The sequence below is a fragment of the Phacochoerus africanus genome, chromosome 6 (genome assembly GCF_016906955.1).
Source record: "Phacochoerus africanus isolate WHEZ1 chromosome 6, ROS_Pafr_v1, whole genome shotgun sequence".
Taxonomy (NCBI): domain Eukaryota; kingdom Metazoa; phylum Chordata; class Mammalia; order Artiodactyla; family Suidae; genus Phacochoerus; species Phacochoerus africanus.
The window spans coordinates 118,307,433-118,330,554 of record NC_062549.1 but is presented as its reverse complement, the minus strand read 5'-3'; the positions used below and the strand labels follow the sequence as shown (position 1 = coordinate 118,330,554).

At 40.4% G+C, this 23,122-nt stretch overlaps 2 protein-coding genes across 5 annotated transcripts in view; one reads left to right on the top strand and one right to left on the bottom strand.

Moving 5' to 3' along the window:
- The first annotated feature begins 34 nt into the window (after positions 1-34).
- TRMT13 (tRNA methyltransferase 13 homolog) lies at positions 35-22,832 on the top strand. 2 transcript variants are annotated; one of them, XM_047785202.1, is made up of 11 exons: positions 35-181; positions 3,888-3,934; positions 4,022-4,088; positions 10,129-10,191; positions 10,358-10,427; positions 10,585-10,691; positions 11,051-11,218; positions 14,196-14,268; positions 18,732-18,806; positions 21,907-22,339; positions 22,637-22,832. In XM_047785202.1, exons 1-11 carry the CDS (start codon positions 35-37, stop codon positions 22,830-22,832), a joined length of 1,446 nt encoding a protein of 481 aa, XP_047641158.1. The 2 variants fall into 2 exon arrangements, with proteins under 2 accessions (XP_047641158.1, XP_047641159.1); XM_047785203.1 differs by lacking the exon at positions 22,637-22,832 and having other exon boundaries at positions 22,106-22,303.
- LRRC39 (leucine rich repeat containing 39) overlaps positions 22,518-23,122 on the bottom strand; it is a 32,184-nt gene continuing 31,579 nt past the window's right edge. The window contains exon 9 of one of the 3 annotated variants that reach the window (XM_047785204.1): positions 22,518-23,110. In XM_047785204.1, the coding sequence (XP_047641160.1) occupies positions 23,055-23,110 (56 nt within the window). In that variant the 3' untranslated portion in view covers positions 22,518-23,054. The remainder of the gene's footprint in view (positions 23,111-23,122) is intronic. The other 2 variants (XM_047785205.1, XM_047785206.1) reach the window with 2 other exon arrangements.

Below are 23,122 nucleotides of genomic sequence, written 5' to 3'. Positions count from 1 at the left end.
TCGATGCTTGCTACCTGAAGTTAAGCCCTGAATTATGGCGGCTTCTGCGCCGACACCGCATGGAACTGACTCTCCAGCAGAGGGGCGATGCGGTTACTATGTGGAAAAGAAGAAGCGGTTCTGCAGGATGGTGGTGGCAGCGGGGAAAAGGTTCTGTGGTGAACACGCTGGAGCGGCGGAGGTCTGGTATCGCCTTACCCTCTCGAGGGTCGAAAATAAGTTTCCTGGTCCAGCACTTTCCCTCTCTGACAGATTTCTGCTTCTGTCCCCTGGATTTTCCAGCTTTTCCCGTGATAAACGCAGTCCTGGCCTCCCTAGGGAGCGATGATGAGCCGTAGTGAAGTGCAGTGTTGTCTTGTACTAAGTAAAGCGCCAGCAGTGACCCGTTTATCTTGATACCAACTCGTGGTAACGCTAGATTGTAGTTTTACCGCAGACTACCGCTTCTTGCGCTCCGCTCACTCTCCGCCTTCCTGATGGGAAGTGGTGGTTTAGAAAGAAGAGTGATCAAAGAAAGATCCCAAGGTTTCACTCATTGTGTTTTCATTGTTTTGTGAACGATAATCACTTCTTGTGAATTATTGTGAGTCACTTCTTGTGAATTAGATGTACAGTCTTTTGAAAGCAACTAATAACTACTTTGCTGCAAAGGGGAAGGAAAGATTTAAAAACATGTAAGAATTGACTCAACACTGAGAACAGAAACTGTATGATTTTGTCCCATTAAACGTATGATTGTGATGTCGAACTATATATTTGTATGTATGTGTATTTCTTTAGGAGATATATGATAGAAAATTTTAAAAACAGCAAGAGCAGAATGCTTATAGAAAGAGCATGTTTGATAGCTTTTAGAACAATTAAACCAAATAGACAAGCATCTGATTTCATGTCTTCTGAATGTCCGGTATTATTTACATTTCTTTTCTTTGTGAGTCTGATGGTTTCTCCTTCTAGGCAATGTCTAATACAGATGCGCGTGCGCGCGCGCACACACACCCCCCTCCAGCCCCGCCATCTGCTACTGTCCCTCATAGCCAAAGCTGTACTTCGTGTGTTGATTTGACTGACATTTGCGTAGAGTGAAGTGTACTAAAACAAGCAGATTCTTGTTTTGGAATGTAAGTGACTTGTGACTTACAAGGACTCTTTGAAGTACACTCCCTGTTGCCTTGGCTGGTTTTGAGGGGACCAGCAAACATCCCCTGATCGAAAAATGAGCTTTATGATTGGAGGAGGCCTTTGTCCTCACTCTAAGACCTTACACTTCACCGTGACCAGACGTCCAGAAGGTGACTGCAGATGCTGAGAGTAGTAGAATAGAAATAGGTCCTTACAGAGTGATTTGTATTCCTAGAAAGGAATAACATCATGTTATTAATCCCTTAAAGAAAGGTTGCAAAATACCAAGTGGAGACACGTTCCATGATTATGATTTGGTTTTCAATTTGGGGCATCCTACTGAATCTATAATTTATTATGTAACTGAGTGGTATGTTTCCATCTTTTTTTCTTAAGTGTCATCTATAGCTGAGACCACTTGTACTCATTTCACCCAGTGATTCTTAAATGGTGGTGGTTTAGTCCCCCCAGGAGACACTTGGCAATGTTTGAAGACATTTCACTTGCCACAGCTGAAGAGTGTTTCTTGCGTTTAGTGGATAGAGGTTGGAGAAGCCAACTTAACATCCTACAATGGACAGGAAGGCCCCCACAAGAAAGAACCATCCAGCCCAGAATATCAATAATGCCAAGACTGAGAAACTTTCTGTTTCTAAACCCAAATAATAAAATTTAGAAGTGCTTTTTTCCTCCTACTCTATCATTAGGCTTTCGGAGGTTAGCATAGTGTTCTTCTTCAAGGAGATTAGACTTTGAAAGTTAGCAAATAAGCAATAGTGTTGGAAGTTTCCTCATGGATCAGTGAGTTAAGGATCTGACATTGTCACTGCTGTGTCTTGGGTCACTGCTGTGGCGCAGGTTCGATCCCTGACCTGAGAACTTCCACGTGCCATGGGCACAACAACAAAGAACAATGTACTGTATTTTCAAAAAGATACTGAAAAGTCTCTCTTGTTCATGAAAATTGATGTACGTAGTTTCATGGATATTCTGGGAGGCAGATCAGAACTGAAATAAACTGAAGAAGAAATTGTTAATACTGATAGTGAACACTTAGCAGTTACTGTATGAATAGCACTGTGCTTAGCTCTTTTTTTTTTAATAATAGCTCACTTAATTTTTACAAACCTTAGGAGGTATGATATATTCTCATCTTTCAGATGAAGCAGTAAGACTACCTTAGATCATAGAGTTAGGACTGATAGAATTGAGACTCATACCTAGACAGTATGGCTGACCTTTGGTTTTAACTGTTACACTGTCCTGTTATATAAAGATTCATATCAATGATGGGTAGAATTGCCAACATTATTAATTCCTTTATTTTTTTCCCAAGTGTGTATAGTTAAATCCATGTAACTTAGAAAGGAACAGGATGTAACTCTTCTATACTAAAAGGTTGAGGAATTCCCGTCATGGTGCAGCGGAAATGAATCAGACTGGGAACAATGAGGTTGCAGGTTCTATCCCTGGCCTTGCTCAGTGGGGTAAGGATCCGGCGTTGCCATGAGCTGTGGTATAGGTCTCAGACGCAGCTCGGATCTGGCGTTGCTTTGGCTGCAGCATAAGCCAGCAGCTATAGCTCCAATTCAACCCCTAGCCTGGGAACCTCCATGTGCCGTGAGTGCGGCCCTAAAAAGTAAAAAAATAACGTTGAAAACCTGGTAGAGTATGGCAGCCTCACCAGATCCTTTAACCCACTGTGCTGGGCTAGGGATTCAGCCCATAACTCAGCAGCAAGCTGAGCCACTGCAGTTGGATTCTTAATCCATTGCACCTCAGCAGGAACTTCTGTAGTTTATTTTATACGTAATACTTTGTACCTTTTAATCCTCTACCCCTACATTGTCCTCCCCACCCCCACTGGTAACCACTAATATGTTCTCTTTATCTGTGAATCTGTTTTTTTGTTATATTCACTAGCTGTATTTTTTAGATTCCACATGTAAGTGATATCAGAAAGTATTTGTCTTTCTCTGACTTATTTCACTTCGCATAATGCTTTTCAATCCATCCATGTTGCTGCAAATGGCAAAATTTTGTTATTTGTTATTTTTTATGGCTGAGCAGCATTCCATTGTCTATCCACATCTTCTTTGATTCATTCATCTGTTGATGGATACTTACTTTGCGTCCATGTTGGCAGTTGTAAATAATGCTGCTCTGAACACTGGGATGCACATATCTTTTCAAATTAGCGTTTTTGTTTATTTTGGGAACATGGAATTACTGGGTTATATGATAGTTATACTTTAAGTTTTTTGAGAAATCTCCATACCATTTTCCACAGTGGCTGCACCTATTTATACTCCCACCAACAAGATAGGAGGGTTCTCTTTTCTCCATATCATCACCCACATTTGTTGTTTGTGTCTTTTTTTTTTTTTTTTTTGGCTGCGCCAGTGGCATATGGAAGTTCCCAGGCCAGGGATCAAACCCTAGCCACAGCTGCAGCCTGAGCCACTGCAGTGACAACACCAGATCTGAAAACTGCTGCAACACAAGGGTGTTCCCTGTTTTTGTTCTTTTTGATGATAGGCATTCTGACAGGTTAAGGCACTATCTCATTGCACTGCTGTTAAACTCTGTGACTTGATTTTGCCAATGTTTTATTAATGTACTTTTAAGGTTTTCTTACCTTGTTTGGGGATGGCATAAGCTTATGATTACATTGAAGTTGTATCTAGTATCTGTAACCAATGAACTTGATACTTTATTCAAATAAATAGATCATGTTTTTGTTTCTTTTTTTTTTTTTTAATTAGGAAGAAAATGCTCGGAAAAGAATCTTGTGTCCTTTAGATCCAAAACAGTAAGTATGGGTCAGAGAAGGGTTTTTCTGTGCTAGAAAGAGTGATTATCACCGTCTTATTTTAAATAATTTTCTCTTTAAATTTAGCACAGTGTATGAAGATCAACTAGCAAAGCATTTGAAAAAATGTAACTCAAGAGAGAAGCCAAAACCTGTAAGTGTTTGATCAGTAAAATTGAATGGTAAAATATGCAGTATACTTAGTAGATTACCAATGTGAATTTTTAACAAGGCTCTTGCTTCAGGAGGCTTAAATATGGCAAATGAATTTGAGTATATATAGGACATCAGACTGTAAATCCACTTGTAGTCCTTATTCAGATAATAAAATTTTATGCAACAAGAGTGATATTCAGAGAATAAGAGCACAATTTAGCTATTCAAAAATATTAACGTAGTGCCTACTAAATTTATTTCAATAAATATTAACCCAGCCTTCCAGGAACATATTTGAGACTGATAAGTACTTGTATATAAGGGATATTATTTAATAAGTTCAATGAAAGAAGTACACATGTAATAAGAACACATACTTGCATTAGAATTAAATCCAGGGGGTTCAAGAAGGGCTTCCCAGAGAGAATAACACTTGAGCTAATTCTTGATTTGGCAAAGAAAAGGAAGAAGGGTCTTTCTAGGTGAAAAGAACTGTATGTGCAAATGCAGAAATTGAGAAACCACTTGAGGATTTTAAGGAACTTGGAGTTGTTTTTTTTGTTTTTGTTTTTTTTTTTGTTTTTGTTTTTTTTCTTATTAAAGGACCACAGGTGCAGCATGTGGAAGTTCCCAGGCTAGGGGTCATATTAGAACTGCAGCTGCCAACCTACACCACAGCCATAGCGATGCTGGATCCAAGCTATGTGTGCAATCTACACCATAACTCTTGGCAATGCCAGATACTTAACCCACCGAGCGAGGCCTGGAATTGAACCCACAGCCTCATGGATACTTAACCTACTGAGCCACAATGGGAAGTTTAAGGACTTGGACTTTATCCTGGAAGATGTGGGGAACCACCGAAAGACTGCAAGTGAGGGAATGGTGTGGTCATATTTACCTCTTGGAAAACTTTCTCTTAGAGCTGTGTGGGAGAATGGCTTGCAGTCAGAGGGACTAATTAGGAGACCATTGCTGCAGTCCAGGTAGGATATGACAAAAGACTGAATTAAAAAGGATGGAATAAGTGTAGATAAATACAAGAATCATTTAGGTGGTAGAATCAATATTATTTGGTGACTGGAAATTCAGAGTTGGCTACATGAGTTTGAAAATCAGTGGAGTGGTTGGACAAGAAATCAAGATTTAGAAGTCAAATACGTACAGACTGTAGGTGAAGGTTTGGGGGGTTTTTTTTGTTTTTGTTTTTTTGTCTTTTTGTCTTTTTGCTATTTCTTTGGGCCGCTCCCGTGGCATATGGAGGTTCCCAGGCTAGGGGTCGAATCGGAGCTGTAGCTGCCGGCCTACACCAGAGCCACAGCAACTTGGGATCCGGGCCGCATCTGCGACGTACACCACAGCTCACGGCAACGCCGGATCGTTAACCCACTGAGCAAGGCCAGGGACCGAACCCGCAACCTCATGGTTCCCAGTCGGATTCATTAACCACTGCGCCACGACGGGAACTCCAAGGTTTGGGTTTTTAAGTTGCCCAGGGTGAGAGATTCGAGTGGGGGTGCCAGGGGTCAGAGGTCAGGGAAGAACTTACTTATTCAATAGGTATGAATTGAGTACTTATGCCAGACATTATACCAAGCACCCTGCCTAGAAGAACATGTCACTCTAGAGGAAGGAACAGAAAAATGCACTATTATATATGTAAAAATAGGGAGGTGAGAGAGATGGAGAAGGAGTCAGAGAAGTGTCTCTGAAGAGATGTCAGAAGATGAGCCCTAAACGTGAAAGGAGAGTCAGCCAGACAAGGAGGAAAACATGAGTAAGGGCCCAGAAGTAAGCGAATAGGCAGCTTTGTCTGGGACTGGGCTTTTCACATGACAAGTTTAAGATACGAGGGGAGAGCTGAATAGAAGATGACAGGTGGGCAGGAATTAGAGCATGAGACCGAGGCAGAGCTCTAGGTGACACTGACATAAAGGTGAGCTGCTAGTAGGAGCCACAGAAAAATATTGAGAAGGGATGGCTGGAGAAGTAGGAAAGAGAAAAAACAGCTAGGGGAGGGAAACTATCAAAAACAAACAAGTGACTAACTGTCTGTCATCACAGAGAAGAATCCATTGGGTTGGCAATATGGCACTTGTTAAAGAGCAACGAGTTTGGCAAAATGCATATCGAATACAGTGGCATGGGCAGCAATCAGACTGCAATGATACATGAGTAAGTAGAAGATAAAGCAGTAGAAATCACAAGCATAGACTGGTCTTTCAAGGAGCTGGTCTATGAATAGAACTTGAGAGTTAGAATGGCAGTCAGAGAAGAAGGTAGGACAGAAGGACTGTGTTTTAAAATGGGAGAAAACTTAGTTTTACTTACATGCTTAGAGTAAGGAGCCAATAGAGAAGAAAAAATTAGAAATAGAAGGGGGCATCATGGATTCGGTGGGCACCCCCAGGAATCAGGCAGAAATAGGGTCTAAAATAGAGGTGGAAGGGGACAATAGGAGACGAATAGCTCTTCCACCAAGGTAGATGGGAAGTAGTAAAAGACAGATATCAGTTCAGGCAAATTAAGTAAGAGATAAGGTGATTGAGGGGGTGACGGTATAGTTGAAGATTTGAGGAGAGAGGTAAAAGTTTAGAATTAGAGTTATGAAGAATAATTGCTGGGCATCATTGCCAGTCAGACTGAGGTGGAGATACTGAATTCAAACTGGCACCAGCCCAAATGACAGAGTATTTTTGCTTCTGCAGTGTTCAGCAGCCCAGATGTTGGGAGTTTAAAAAGAGTCATGTCAGGAGTTCCCGTCGTGGCGCAGTGGTTAACGAATCCGACTAGGAACCATGAGGTTGCGGGTTCGGTCCCTGCCCTTGCTCAGTGGGTTAACGATCTGGCGTTGCCGTGAGCTGTGGTGTAGGTTGCAGACGCGGCTCAGATCCGGCATTGCTGTGGCTCTGGCGTAGGCCAGTGGCTACAGCTCTGATTTGACCCCTAGCCTGGGAACCTCCATATGCCGCGGGAGCGGCCCAAGAAATAACCAAAAAAAAAAGACAAAAAAAAAAGAGTCATGTCAGTGCAGGCATTAGGTTTTATAAGGGTGGGTGTGACAGAAGGACCAGGTTGTGAAAGATAAGGACAGCAGTGGTACTGAGTATCCAGACGGGACGACAAGAAAGGGAAGCCAGAAGTTAGCTGAGAAAAAGTAAAGGTCTTTAAAGGCGAAAATATGATCAGGAGGAAGAGAATCGCTACGCTTTGTACTAACAAGTTCAAAGTCACGGTCTGAGAATGAGCTGCTGAGTTTCCGATTTCAGAGGTTAAATGGGTCACAGTAATGCCAGAGTCCAGAGGGCCCATAAAAGTAGTTTGCCAAAGTGGAGCACGGGTCATAAGAATTAAGAAGATCAAGCAGAGCTCTTTCATGGATAGCTTGAAAACATGGTCTGGTTGGCTGAACTTAGTGAACAGCTTGGTGTCAAAATTTCTAATGGATATTGGATAATGGCCAACAGATTGATAGGTGACAACTGCTGGGAGATTTAGAAGATAATTTAACAGCCTAGTATTTCTCCGCGGGGGCTTTTGGCATTTTGAGTGGGACAGTCCTATCCTGTGCACCTCAGAGCTTTCCTCTGTTTGGCATTCCTGGCTTCCGAGTGGCAGATGGCAAAGGCCTTGTCCAAAGTGTGAAGGATCTGGGAGTTCCTGTCGTGGCACAGCAGAAACGAATCCGACCAGGAACCATGAGGTTGCAGGTTTGATCCCTGGCCTCGCTCAGTGGGTTAAGGATCCGGCATTGCTGTGGCTGTGGCATAGGCCAGCAGCAACAGCTCCAGTTGGATCCCTAGCCTGGGAACCTCTATATGCAGTGCATGCAGCCTTAAAAGGTATGAAGGATCTTAAATTTAATCTTATTTTCAAACTAAGTTAGCCTGCCTCAGGTTTGTGGGTGCTGGCAGAAGACTCGAGATTCCTGGGTCAGAGACAAAGGGCTTTATTAGATGTTGCTGCATAGCCAGCCACGGGGGCTACTTGTCTGCATCAGTTCCCCTTGTTCCCTAAGTTCCCTCAAGGTGAAGGGGTTTTGGTGGATGCTGTGCAAGTTTGTGCAGAGCTTCTGTCATAGCTGAAGAAGCCCGAGCTTGGGAAATACATGTCTTTTCACATGGGCAGTAAGGAAACCTGCCAGAACTTTGTTCCTTAAGTAGACATTTCTGCTCTCTGCTCTAGAAGGAGACACCATTTCTGTCTTCCAAGGTTGCTGTATTTACAGATGTCCTTGAAAAGTTTGTCTAAAATAAAGGGAATCAGTGCCTTTCCTTGTCAGACTTGCAGAAAATTGAGAGACCTGGGGATAATTGTCTTCCAGTAGCACCTGTTAATCATTTTGACAACAGAAAGAATATCCCCATACGTTTTCAGGTGCCTCCCAGTTGAGAACCAGTAGGCCAGATGGCATAAGTTTAAAAAAGAAAATATTTTTACATTAAGATGTGTAGAAGAAGGAGTTCCTGTCATGGCTCAGTGGTTAACGAATTTGATTAGGAACCATGAGAATGCAGGTTCAATCCCTGGCCTCCCTCAGTGGGTTAAGGATCCGGTGTTACCGTGAACTGTGGTGAAGGCCCTAGACGCGGCTTGGATCTGGCATTGCTATGGCTGTGATGTAGGCCAGCGGCTACATCTCCAATTAGACCCCTAACCTAGGAACCTCCATATGCTGCAGGTGCAGCCCTAAAAAGAAGACAAAAAAAAATGTGTAGAAGAAAAGATGATGACTACCCAAGTTACCTCTTGGTAAAAAGAAAGCATGTTGCCTTTACTTTCGAGTTGCATGGAGGTTATCTTCCCTACCTAAGTGTCCAGCTTTGTTAAAGCAAGTGGATTGACTCTGTGTTCTGTGAAAAGTTTGAGAGAAGAAGTGAATGTATTAAAAAAGGGATACGATGGCATAGATTCCATTGTTTATCTTGTACACCACATAAAACATGAAACTTGAAACCCAAGTAAAGTCTTAGCAGTCTTTCACTATATACTAACAGCCTAGCTAAATTTCTATTATAGTTTTGCCAGTCATCCAACAACATATTCTGATATCTGCTGTCTTCACCTTTTCCACTAAATCACTGGTTTCCATTATTACCCATGTAGGTAAAGGTAGCAACACACAATCCACATGTGATCTTTCTGCCATCTGTGTAATAAATGTCCATTACTATGTATAATATCTCAAAAGTTATTTTTACTTTCAAAACAGAATTTGTTAAAACAGTACTATTTTCTTCATCCCGGTCTACGTGCTCTAATATGGTAGCCACTAGCCATGTGTAACTGTTTTAAGTTTGAGTTGATTAAAATTAAACCAAATTGAGAATCTAGTTCCTCTGTCACACTCGCCATATTTCAAGGCCAGTAGCTGCCATGTTGGCCAGGGCAGATACAGAACATTTCCTTCTCGCAGGAAGTGCTACTGGACGGCGCTCATCTAGAGCCTTACCTAGAGCCTCTCTGAAAATGGACTGGAAATGTCTCTCTGTGTTAATTTAAGCAACATAGTGTCACGGGAAGTTTCTGTTTTCTATGGTAATTAATATTTTGAAATAGAAGAAATCAAACCTAAACCATTATAATATCTTTTTCTTACCTGTTTTTGGTCATGCCTACCTATCTGGTAGCTGCCATTTGCAGTTGCTTCTTTGTAGTTTTTGCTTTAACCATAAGCAAGATTGACATGGTCTTCAGTCTCTGCTGAAGACAGGTAAAAACTTTAATAAAAATTACTGAGGAATTTCCTTAGACTGCAAATGTTTATTCGGATAACCACCTCACTGGAATGTCAGATCCCTGAGCACAGAGATTTTTGTCTGCTCTGTTCTCTGCTGTGGTGAATCCTCAACATCTAAAGCACATAAAGGACCACAGTAATCACCCCGTAGTTACTTACGGGTTAAATGAGAGGGAGGGAGGGAGGAGGGCAGGTACAGCGTATTGAAAGAAGGGATGACTCAGTTTCTCAACTTAATTTTTGTGAACACTTCACATTAATAACAGTATTGTTATGGTCTTGTTTTGTTTTTGTTAAGGACTTCTTTATTCAAGATATTAATGCAGGCTTAAAAGATGAAACAGAAATACCTGAACAATTAGTAAGTACTTGACCTTAATTTTAAAGAGTATTTATGAGCATCTCCACACTGTGAATAATTTTCGGAATAAATTAATTGTTTGATTTAGAATGTATTTTCTTATAGAATCAGTATCATCACTGATGGTCAGTGTCCAGACCAGCTCATGTCCCGTTTTTGTGTGTAGGTTCCAATTTCTTCTCTTTCTGAAGACCAGTTGGAAAACTTAATTAAGAAATTGAGAAAAGCAAGTGAAGGTAAGTCTGCCTAAAGTTGCAAGTTAAATGTTTTTAGAAGAGTCAGGTAGTATATGAGTTAATTCCACTGTAGTTTTAGGAGATGTTATTACAGTTGTTCAGAGCCCCACAGTTTTGTGTTTAGTTGCTTAAGTTTCTGTGCTTTGATTTGGCACAGGTTTGAACTTTACACTTGAAGATCAAATTATGTCCCATCCAGCATTGCATGATGCCCTTAATGACCCTAAAAATGGTGATTCTGCAACCAAACATCTGAAACAGCAGGTATGTTTAAGCTATAGTAACTCTGCTAAAAATGCCTTTTTGTCCATTTGTCAAAGCTAACATTTTATTGTTTCTTAATTTAGTTGCTAATAAGATTTTGTTTAGATTAACTTTCAGGTTTCAGAATCTTTCCATTTCAAAAAAAAATGTATATAAATATATATAAAATTCTTTGGCATGGATATGGTTTTAAGTACTATGTGTTAAGTATTTAAAAGCTAGAGAAAAACTTTAAAGTCAAACAAAAATTATCAGTGTGATAATTCTACACTGCCTTATGTAGAAATTACCTTATTATTTTCCCATTTGAACCAAATGTGTTTGCTGTGGTTTATAAAATAATCTTGTGAAGTTTGCAGGCTTCTATTTTAGGTAACATTGAAAAATTAAAGTTACTTGGTCCAAGAAGATGCTTTGTTGAGTTTGGAGCAGGAAAGGGAAAATTGTCTCATTGGGTTGATATTGCCTTAAATGATGCTGAAAAAGTTCACTTCATCCTAGTAGAAAAGGTGACCACAAGATTCAAGGTAAGTGAAACCATTGCAATATGTTGATAACCACACTTTGTACTTTTCTTGTTTGAAAAATTGATACTCAGAAACATGCCTCTTAAAGAAAATGTATTGTGTGTTTATTTGATTAGAGCTTTTTATTCTGATTATATTGATGACATGAACTGAAGGTAAATTTTTTCATCTGAATTCTGATAGTTCACTGATCTGAGTTCTTAAAGTATTTACAAAGACAGGAAAATATATGGAAAGAGCCAAGCTCAAGCTAGGAGTTACAAGTCTTGAGCCCTAACCTGTCTCTGCCACTTACTGTTCATTCAGTAAACGTTAATTGAGCATAGCACCAGCACCATGATAGATGTTGGATAGATAAAGTCAAATGAGACAAAGTTGGGAGTTCCCTTTGTGGCGCAGTAGAAATAAATCCGATTAGTATCCCTAAGGATACGGGTTCGATCCCTGGCCTCACTCAGTGGGTTAAGGATGAGCTGTGGTGTATGTCGCAGAGGCAGCTCAGATCCCGAGTTACTGTGGCTGTGGTGTAGGCCAGCTGCTGTAGCTCTGCTTTGACCCCTAGCCTGGGAACCTCCACATGCTGTTGGTGCGGCCCTAAAAGAAAAAAAAAAAAAAGCAAATACAACCAAGTCCCTATGTTCTGTTACTTATATTTAGAAAGAAGAAACAGGAGTTCCCACTGTGGTGCAGTGGGTTAAGAATCTGACTGCAGCAGCAGCCTGGTTCGCTGCGGAGGCACAGGTTAAATGACAGGGAAATGTGGAAACATTTCTATGTGCTGGGAGTACATGGTATGAAGTAGAGTCGAGCGATGATGAGATGGGAGAGGGGGCTGAACTATGGGAGGGGTCATATTTCATGCTAAGGAAGGAGTTCGACAGCATCCTGCTACCTGCTGGGGATGTGGTAGAAGCAAGATTTAGTTCTCATCTTCAAGTTTACATCTAGTGGGATAGCCGTGTATTTTGGTTCAGTATACTGAGTGTCTTAGGGTAATGAAAAGTACCAGATGCTATAGGGGTATGACAGTAGAACACCAGCCTCTGTCTAGTGTGGGTCCCTGAAGTCTTCCTGGAGGAAGTGGCAGGTAAGAGGAGATTGAAAGAATATATAAATATTGGTGGAGTAGGAGTTCCCTGGTGGCTGGCATTGTCACTGCTATGGATGGAGTCACTGCTACGGCGCAGGATTCTATCCCTGACCCAGGGCTTTTGCATGGCCAAGGGTGTGGCCAAAAAAAAAGAAAGAATTAGTAAAAAGCAAAGAGTTTGGGGTGGTTTGTTTGTTTGTTTTTTAATGGCCACATCTGCAGCATATGGAAGTTCTTGGGCCAGGGGTCAGATCAGAGCTGCCGCTAAAGCCTACACCACAGCCACTGTAATGCCAAATCCAAGCCACATCTGCTTGAGGCAACACCGGATCCTCAACCCAGTGAGCAAGGCCAGACATCAAACCCATATCCTCAGAGATAGTATCGAGTCCTTAACCCGCTGATCCACAATGGGACTCCTAGAAAAGGGTTTTAAGAGTTCATCATCGCAGTACCATTAAAGCTGTATCAGAAAAGTCTGAAACTCGAAGTAGAGAGATTAATAATAAGACATTTATTATCCAGTAATCCAAGTAAAAAATGGGCTGGATGTTACAATGAGCTAGAGAGAAGGGAAAGAGCGTGAGAAATATTAGGCTGTTGGAAGCCATGAGACTTAGTGATTTATTATTCATTAAGTATGAGAGGAGTTACTTCTGGTGACCTTTTGTGGCTTAAGTAACTAGGTGATGTTCTTCCCTGATGTAGAGATTATAGAAGGAGGAAGAATAGTCTGGAAGGAGAAATAACGAATTCAGTTTTGAATGAGTTTGCTTTTGAAGTAGGACTTTCTAATAGGCAGTTGGGTTTGTGTCTGTGCTCATCAGAAAGGTCTGGGCCACAATATAGATTTATAAATCGTAAGCACATGAATATGGATTAGAATGATTATGATCTTTCAGGGAGAGTAAGAAGGGAAGCAAGCCAAAAATAGTATAGTAGGGGCTGGCAAAGATAAAGGAACTGGCTGATACTCTCAGATAAGTCACGTAACATCTATGAACCTTAATTCCTTCATCAGCAAATTGGGAATTTTTAGAGTTAAAGGAAATAATGAGCACATGATAATTAATAAAATGCTCAAGACTTACAAAACTGTATGATATTGTTGGAGTTCCTTGTGGCACAGCAGGTTAAGAATCCAGGAGTTCCTGTCGTGGCGCGTGGTTAACGAATCCGACTAGGAACCATGAGGTTGCGGGTTCGGTCCCTGCCCTTGCTCAGTGGGTTAACAATCCAGCGTTGCCGTGAGCTGTGGTGTAGGTTGCAGACGCGGCTAGGATCCCGAGCTGCTGTGGCTGTGGCGTAGGCCGGCAGCTACAGCTCCGATTCGACCCCTAGCCTGGGAACCTCCATATGGTACGGGAGCGGCCCAAAGAAATAGCAAAAAGACAAAAAGACAAAAAAAAAAAGAATCTAAAGTTGTCACTGCAGCAGCTTGGGTTCCATCCTTGGCCTGGGAACTCCCACATGCCATAGGCCTGAACAAAAAAAATGTATGATGTTATTTTGGAGTTTTCATCATAGAATATTCCATCTTAAATTTTTAAATTACCAGTTTTACTTTTTAAATACTAAAAAGTAAGATGGAGGAGTTCCCATCGTGGCACAATGAGATCAGTGACATCTCTGCAGCACAGGTTTGATCCCCAGCCTGGCACAGTGGATTAAAGGATCTGGCCTTGCTGCAGCTGCGTTGTAGGTTGAAACTGTGGCTGGGATGTGATCCTTGGCCTGAGGACTCCGTACGCCATGAGGCAGCCAAGAAAATAATAAGATGGAAAATTATTTCAAAAATTTTGAAAACAAATAGACATCTTTTAATTTTTGTAAAACTTTTTTTTAAAACCTAAAAGCCATGGTTGTAATAATGTTCTGTTTGTACAGGTAGATGGCAAACACAGAAAGAAAAACTCAGTATTCGAGAGACTTCAAATTGACATTCAACACTTGTGTTTGAGTAAGTTGCATAACTTTCAGTTGCTCTTCCATACATCATAGAAGTTTCAACCTCTGACGGTTGCTTAGAAATCCAATCATGCAGAACAGTGCTTCGGGGAAAACAAATATTAATCCATTGTTAATATAGAGTGTCATATCTAACATTTAGATAAATATAAATGGAATTACTACTGAAACTTAAAAAGTTATTTTTCAGTTACAACTAGAAATGAAGTATCATACCAGGGAATAGTTTAAAAGTTTTGATAATGTGTCCTTATATTGCTTCTTTGTCCCATTTAAATTAGTTACCGAGTCTGTTTATACCTTACCCTAGCCTTCTGCCTGTAGTTAGCATGACTGCCTAAACTATTAAATGGGATGTATTCTGCCTAGCTAACATGTAAAAGATATTTCCTAGAATTTTAAATTTGTAGCCAAGAAAATAACCCATCTCTGTGAAACTCATTTCATACATGCAACACCCCATCAATCATACTCTTTAGTGCCCTTTCTGTACCTCTTAATAGCTTTTCATATTATTTTAAATTAAAACAATACAAATATATGCAAGCAACCACTTCCACTAATTCTAATTCAGCCTCGTGACTCGACCCACAGCTGGCCCATGTAGTAAATGAAGTTCATTTATTGAATTAATAGTTAATTATAATTTTGTTTACTAGGTCTTTTAAAAGGTATTTCTTTTGAGGTTCCCGTTGTGCAGCAGAAACAAATCTGACTAGTATCCATGAGGCTACAGGTTTGATCCCTGGCCTCGCTCAGTGGGTAAAGGATCTGATGTTGCCACGAACTGTAGTGTAGGTCACAGACACGGCTTGGATCCAGCTTTGCTGTGGCTGTGGCGTAGCCTGGCAGTTGTAGCTCCGATTCCACAGCTAGCCTGGGAACTTCCATAGCCATGGGTGCGGCCCTAAAAAGAAAAATAATAATAACAAAATTAAATTAAAAATATTTGTTTAAATATGTTCCTCAAGTATTTTATTAGTTTCCATCCTCCTGAAAAATTCTCTCTGGGATCCTTTGGACATGTTTTAATCCAGACTGGCTGCTGTCTGATCCTGGAGTACAGTCATCAGCTTCCTAAAACTCTCTTCATTCTTATCCGGGGAATTCCCTTCACTCTCCTTGGAATTTATTTTTGCACATCTTATCCCACATCTTCCTTTACTGATTTGCTCTCTGTGGGGAAAGCACCTCCTTGTATAGCTTCCTGAGTAACAGTTGGCATTAGAGATAAATTTGAGGCTTCGTATTGTCTAAAAATATCTTTTACTTTACCCTTAAATTTGATTTAGCTGGGTATTTCGAAGTTGAAAATCATTTTCCTTTAAAAATTTGAAACCGTTACTTCACTAGTGTTGTTTATAAGTTCAGTGCCATTCTGAGTCCTGATCTCTTGTGTATCATCTGCCTTTTTCTTTCTAGAAATTTATTGGCTCTTTTCTTTGTCCTCAGTGTTCTAAATTCTCACAGTGATTGTCGATGTAGTTTTATTTTTATCTATTGTGCTGGCACTTAGTGGACTCTTGTTTATAGCAGTGGTTCTCAACTGGAGACAGTTTTGGCCCCCAGGGAATAAAGTCCTACTAAATATCCTATGAAGTACAGTACAGCTCCACACAACAAAGAATTATTGGGGCCAAAAGTTAATAGTGCCAAGGATGAGAGGTCCCTACTTAGAGATTCTGGTATTCACAGCGTTCTGGGAAATTCCCTTGCATTCGTTCATAATTTCCTCTGTTCCATTTTCTCTTTTCTCTTTTTTATGATTTAATTTTTAGACCTCCAGGAATGGGTGTCTTCTTTTCTTGACTCTACTTCTCCATTCTGTATTTTTTGGTCTTTTTCCTATACTTTCTAAAATTGCTTCAACTTAATTTCTTCTATCATAGTTTTAATTTCTAAGATAATTTTTGCTCTGACTTTATTATTGTAACTGTTCTTTTTTCATAATTCCATTATCCCTGTGAGGACATTAATGATCGTTTTGGGGGGAAGTATTCTCCCTCCATAGTCTGTTTTCACTGGGTTGCTCTTTTCCATGTTCCAGTCTCACTCTTTCAACTCAGAGGCTGTCCTCAAACATAGTGATTGAGGGGCCGAGAGCTCTGAGTCCTCAGGTAGAGCCGTTGTCTCTGAGCTCCACTTTGGAGTGATCTAAGATGAGATCCTTCCCCTTGGGCCAGTCCGGTTCTCCAGAAAAGACTCTTCTGATCACCTGCCTGGAAGGTAAAAGCCTGGTTACCAATATTTTGGCACCCAGTGGAGAATAAGACCCTAATTCATACCCTTGTTATTTTATTACACTTCAACTTTCTTTTTTCTTTCTTTTTTTTTTTTTTTTTTTCCTTTTTACAACTGTACCAGAGCATGTGGAGTTCCTGGGCCAGAGGTCATTCGGAGCTGCAGATGAGGCCTAGGCCACAGCAACGCTGGACCCTTAACCCACTGAGCGAGGCCAGGGCTCAAACTTGAATCCTCACAAAGACAGCGTTGGGTCCTTAAGCCACTGAGCCACAAAGGGAACTCCTAACTTTCAATTTGTTATTTTCCATCAATCCAGTGACCTCCTCTTTTACTTGCTCCAGAGAATTAATGTACAGTTTTCCATCAAGTGGTAGAGTAACCAAGTGGCTCTGAGGTGAGGATCTGGCTACTGAAATTGACTTCCCAGTAGTACTCTCTGTTACAAGGAACTCCTCAGCTCTACTTCTGAGGTTCCTGGGACCCCCAGTTCCTGAACTTTCAGGAGGCTTGTGGATTGAATCATACTGATTCTCAGCCTTTCCCACTTTTGTCTCCTTTTCTCTTCTTCGGGATCTTGTGGGTTTATGCCTTTTTTAAAAATTCTTGGAGTTCCCGTCGTGGCGCAGTGGTTAGCGAATCCGACTAGGAACCATGAGGTTGTGGGTTCGATCCCTGGCCTTGCTCAGTGGGTTGACGATCCGGCGTTGCCATGAGCTGTGGTGTAGGTTGCAGACGCGGCTCGGATCCCGAGTTGCTGTGGCTCTGGCGTAGGCCGGTGGCTACAGCTCCGATTAGACCCCTAGCCTGGGAACCTCCATATGCCTCGGGAGCGGCCCTAGAAATGGCAAAAAAATAAAAAATAAAATAAAATAAAAATAAAAATTCTTGTATTTTCATTTTGATGGAATTTTAGGAGGGAGCAAACTAGAATCTTATACTCAATCTACCATCATTTCCCAGAAGTTTTACACTCCTTTCTAAGCCCAAAGACTTGGGAGAGAGGTAATGCGGCAATTTTCGAGTATAAAGGCTTTCTTGGACACCCTTTCTCTTCACCCTGATTGATAAGTAGTTTACACCTCTGTGTTCCTTTACACAGACAAACTATTCCGCTTGATTCCAGTTTCTCTTAGCATGTGATACCATCTGGAAGCAAGCAACAGAAGATATTAAAAATTACTAAGGACCTCCATTGGATAATTCACTGGTGCTGAGTGCTGTAGCTGGATTTGAAGGGGGAAGCATACTTTTCATTTCAGAATCTTAGAGAAAGGAAAATGATTTGAGGGGTGGATTGGGAGTCATAACTCTGATATACTACGTTTTACTGCATTACCTTGTAGACACTACTATTAAGATTATTTTCTGGGAGCTCCCGTCTTGGCACAGCGGAAATGAATCCGACTAGGAACCATGAAGTTGCAAGTTCAATCCCTGGCCCCACTCAGTGGGTTAAGGATCCGGCATTGCTGTGAGCTGTGGTGTAGGTTGCAGATGCCACTCAGATCTGGCGTTGCTGTGGCTGTGGTATAGGACGGCAGCAACAGCTCTGATTAGACCTAGCCTGGGAACCTCCATATGCTGCGGGTGCGGCCCTAAAAAGACAAAAAACAAAAAACAAACAAAAAATATTTTCTTTTATTCAGAACGCTGTGAAGATATTTTATTCTTGATGATCATACATATTTATCATGTATGTTATTTATGCAGAATAAAACTAGTAGAGAAAGCTGTGAGCTGTGGTGTAGTTCACAGATGTGGCTCCAATCCCGCGTTGCTGTGGCTCTGGCGTAGGCCGGTGGCTACAGCTCTGATTAGACCCCTAGCCTGGGAACTACATATGCCGCGAGAGCGGCCCAATAAATGGCAAAAAGACAAAAAAAAACAAAAAAAACTAATAGAGAAAGTTTTGAGTCTTTTTATCAATGGGTTAATAATATTTAGCAAAATAAGGCTTCTACAGGGTGAAGTCCTGAGTCAACATAGAAGAAATAGCATATACTTAACTCTTATTTTGGCTGTGTCAGTAGTCATCTGTGTTATTTATCAAGTCACTACAGCTTTGAGCCTCTTACTCTTCATCTAAAAAGAAAAAAATTTTTGTGTCTCTTTCAGCCCTAAAATTCAAAGATTCTAATTAGTTCTCTCTGTGGGAGGCCCCTAATGCCTTATCTCACAAGAGAGCTAACTTCTCATTTCTTTTTATTTCAGGCAAGATCCCTTTGTTAAGCAAAGAAAAACTACCCGTGGTCGGAATTGGGAAGCATCTGTGCGGTGTGGCCACAGGTAGGTAAACACACGAATAACGTTGAAATGAGCACATTAAAATTTAGCTTAGCTTTCTTAACCTGGTGCCAAATAGCGAAAGAATCTCTTTTGAGCTTATAATAGAACTTTCCTATTTATCTGCTCTTTTGGGCCATTTTGCAGGATGAATTAAGAGTTTTATGTGTAAATACTGTCATATGGGACTTAAAATTCTTTGGGTTATATTTCAACCGAAAAAGGAAATGAATTGTTTAGAGAAACTGTATGATTCCATCCCAGAAGCTACCACCTTTTTGGAGGAGTTGCTTAGGAAGAACTCTGAAACCTGTCCTCCCACTAGGAGATGATTCTGTGTCAGGATTCTAGTGCAACAAAAAAGGGAATGTTGAGATGTGTTGTCTTAGCGCTTGGATCCATCGGATGTAGCATTATAAAGTAGAAAGAGCACAGCTTTGAAATCAGAGAGTCTAGGGTTTAACTTTATTGTGTAACCTTGGCAGGTTACTTAACCCTTCTGAGCTCTGGTTAGCTCATCTGTAAAATTTGCCAGTTTGTCTGTAAAGAGTCTGGCGTACCTCAGTGCTAAGTAAATGTTAACTATTGTTATATCTCCTGGCTCCTGCTCGTTTCCTGTCTACCAATACGGGGAACTTGAAGCTTCACTACGAGATGATTCGAGTTGCTGGAAATGGCTTTGAGCGCTATATGTTTGTATTGTCCTTTATAGTTTAGATGATTTTAAACGTACCTTGTCTCATTTAACTTTAATAAAAGTCATTAGAAGTAAGCCACTTCTATCCGGGGGAAGAAACAAAGAACGCTCCTTTACTCCTATCCATCTGTATTTCTTAGAAATAAAATCTGTGCTGGTCATTTCTCATTGTTTCACACCCCCCTCCTCTTGGGTCGCTGTCTGAATCCTCCCTTCATCACTCTATCAGTATCTTCCTGGAAAATCTCTGCTATTGTTGCTCACCCTTCTTGAAATTGTTTTCTTCTCTTTTGTGACCTTCTTTCCTGGTTCTTCCCTACACCTGTGCCACACTTTTTCTGTGTCTCATGGTGTCCTTCCACTACCTGGCCTTTAAATATTAACATTCAGACCCATCTGCCACACACCTAATGTGTCTTTTCCTTCTTAAAGTTAATCAGCAACTCCCAGTCACCTACACCTTAAAGTTTAAGCTCTTTGACATGACATTCTAGTCTCAGTCTGGCCTCTGCCTTCCTCTCTTGGCCACTTCCTGCCTCCATAGTTATTGGTCTGCAAATTCTAACCCTGTGTATGTTCCCATGTATGTTCCCGTGTTCCTTTCTAAACTGGTCAGTGACTACTCCTTCAGCTCAATTATCACCACTGTCAGGGAGCCTCCCTAAATAAGATCCTCCTCCTTCATGTTAATGATAATTGCCTCTGCATAGCTTTACCTCATTGTATTTTAATCGCCTATTTACAGACCTAATTCTCCCACCCTGTTCTGGCTTTTTTTTTTTTTTTTCTTTTTTGAGCATAGGGACTGTGCTAACATGATGCATGGTATATAACAGGAACTCAGTAAATCCTTGAATGAGTAAATAATCTTGACCACCGATTTGCTGTGTTTCCTTTGTAGGTAACCTTTGTAGGCACGTGGCTTTGTCCCATAAGTTCTGTTTAAAGGAGGGGTTGAGATAGATCGTTAAAGCTCCTTCTGATTCTAAAATAACTTCATTCTTGCCACAGGTGTGACTATAAAAAGAAAAAAAATTAACTTCATTCTTTTAATAATTTTTCCTACTGTTCACATTTCTGAAATCATTTGAGTCCAATATAAGTAAAACAGTGACTGAATATGTTTTGCCGAAATAATGGTTTATAAAATAATAGATCAATTATCACCTTCTCCAAATAATAGATTCCCAGTAATGTTTGTTGACTTAAATTCGTATATCAAATTAAATTTACTAGTAAAATATCAGGTCACTTACTAGTCACTTGTGACATCTTAGGGTGGTAAAGTTTAAAAATATCTATGTTCTGGAGTTCCCATTGTGGTGCAGCAGAAACGAATCTGACTAGGAACCATAAGGTTGTGGGTTCAATCCCTGCCCTCAATCAGTGGGTTATGGAGCCAGTGTTGCCGTGAGCTGTGGTATAGGTCACAGACGCTGCTCAGATCAGGCACTGCTGTGGCTGTGGTGTAGGCCAGCAACTACAGCTCTGATTAGACCCCTAGCCTGGGAACCTCCATGTGCCGTGGGTGCAGCCCTAAAAAAGACAAAAGACAAAAAAATAAAAATACATGTTTTGATTGAACAAGCACTAATCACACAATTGTGACAGTCTAATCACACAGAAAGTGTGGATTTTATAGCATAGATCAGAACTTGCAAGTATTGTCAACGATATAGCAGTCGTCACTGGGAAACTATCATAGTCATCAAAAAGCCATTTGTTTAGCTTTTAGGTGGACTATAAGTTTTTCATTTTAACATTCACATAGAGTACATTCACATCTAAGTTTTTGTTTATTAACGTTACAATCCACAAAGCCTTGCACATGAAAGACATCCAGTCACTATATGCTGAATGAATATGTAACTGCAGTGAGGCTACTCCTCCTGAGTGAGGCCTACTTTCCACAACCTGACCCCCTCTTCTTAACTCTTTACTCTTTGCTGTGAACCTCTTACATCTCAAGACTGGCACCTAACATCAGCTCTGGCAGAGTCTTAGCCAGTGCCTTCCCTCCTTTGAGTTCCTTAAGCTCGAAACATCCCTGGAAGGGAAATGTAGATACATCGGTTTTTTTCTATACAGGTCATTTCCTTAGAAAAGAGAGGAGAAGTGAGAGCCAATTTAACTAGTTTGACTAAAAGTTTTACAAAGTGTAGATCTTAAGCTTCAGTCAGTTTTGGGGGGACTTTATGCAGAGTCAGTCATTAGAGAAAGTGATACAGCAATGAGAAAAGAGCAAGTAGAACAAACTTGGTAGTTCATAAAAGAATTAGTACAAGTACGAAGCTAAGTAGGTTTTTTGTTGTTGGGTTTTTAAAAACCATACTGCCTAATAAATGTAAAAAAGACTTATTTTTAAAGATGATGTGGTTTTGGGGGGCCACATAATTGTGTTTGCAGATCTTGCATTACGATGTTTGGTTGAAACCTATGCTGCCAGTTGTGAGGAAAGGAATGAAGAACCTTTAGCCAAACGCATAAAGAATGATAAAACAGAAAAAGAAATTAACACTTTGGCCAAGGAAGGAAATGAAAAAAATGTCCCAGAGAAGTGGACCCCTGTGGCTGGCATTGTTATTGCGCTCTGTTGTCACCACAGGTGTGATTGGAGACATTATGTGGGCAAAGAATATTTCAGGGCTCTAGGCCTTGGAGCAGTGGAATTCCACTATTTCCAGCGAATGAGTAGTTGGGCGACTTGTGGGATGCGAAAAACATCTTCAGAAGCTTCAAACATTTCCACAAAAAGAGAAGAGAAACAGAACGACGACAGCGAAGAGCATGAGGGTGGAGGATACAGAATCACAGACGACAACACCGAGAGTTTGCCTGGGTAAGTGACCACTTTGAAATGCACAGCACTAGAGCAGAGATCCTTTATTACTGCTCTAATTTCTTTTTAGATAAATAGTACCAAAAATTCATTTATGAAAATGTATTTTACTAATTTTAGAATAAATTAAAATACACTTTTATTGTGGCGTAAATAAAACATATCGTGGAAGCATGGGACATAGCTCCTAATATATTGTGGGTTATTTAGCAACTTGTCAATACATAGAAGTGACCAAAATCATTTTTATAAGCTTTTTGCAGAATTTTAACAACATGCTGTATTTATTCAATTTAGGTTTCTTACAGTTGAAGAAAAGAAGAAAATAGGGCATCTTTGTAAGTTGCTGATTGACCAAGGCCGAATCAAGTATTTACAGCAGAAAGGATTCAATCCTGCTTTACAGTATTATACAGACCCTCTGGTGTCTTTGGAAAATGTATTGTTAACTGCTTTACCAAATCATTCTTCGTCACCAGAAACAACTGCTTAATGGAAAAGAAATTTTGAACATCTGTCTTCCACCAAAAAACATTTTTTAATTATATTTTTATATTCATGAAAATATAAATAGCAGATAATATGAACTTTAAAAAATGTTGCAGCCTCATGGAACTTTGGTAATGGCTTTGTTTTTTACTTCAGAAGGTCCAAACATTAGAGAATTCACCAAATTCCCAAAGTAATCCTCTTCAACAGGGCATCACGGATTATATTATCCATCAGCATTTACAGAGTTTGGTAAAGTAGTTGAGCAGTTTACTTGGTTACCTGAAACACACA

What these genes read in the sequence shown, in the direction of transcription:
- TRMT13 (XM_047785202.1), top strand. Translation starts at nt 35, where the DNA reads ATGGCGGCTTCTGCGCCGACACCGCATGGAACTGACTCTCCAGCAGAG. An exon ending in CAGAAATACCTGAACAATTA is followed by an intron (nt 10,192 to 10,357) that starts GTAAGTACTTGA and finishes TTTTGTGTGTAG; the next exon opens with GTTCCAATTTCTTCTCTTTC. An exon ending in CATTCAACACTTGTGTTTGA is followed by an intron (nt 14,269 to 18,731) that starts GTAAGTTGCATA and finishes TTTTTATTTCAG; the next exon opens with GCAAGATCCCTTTGTTAAGC.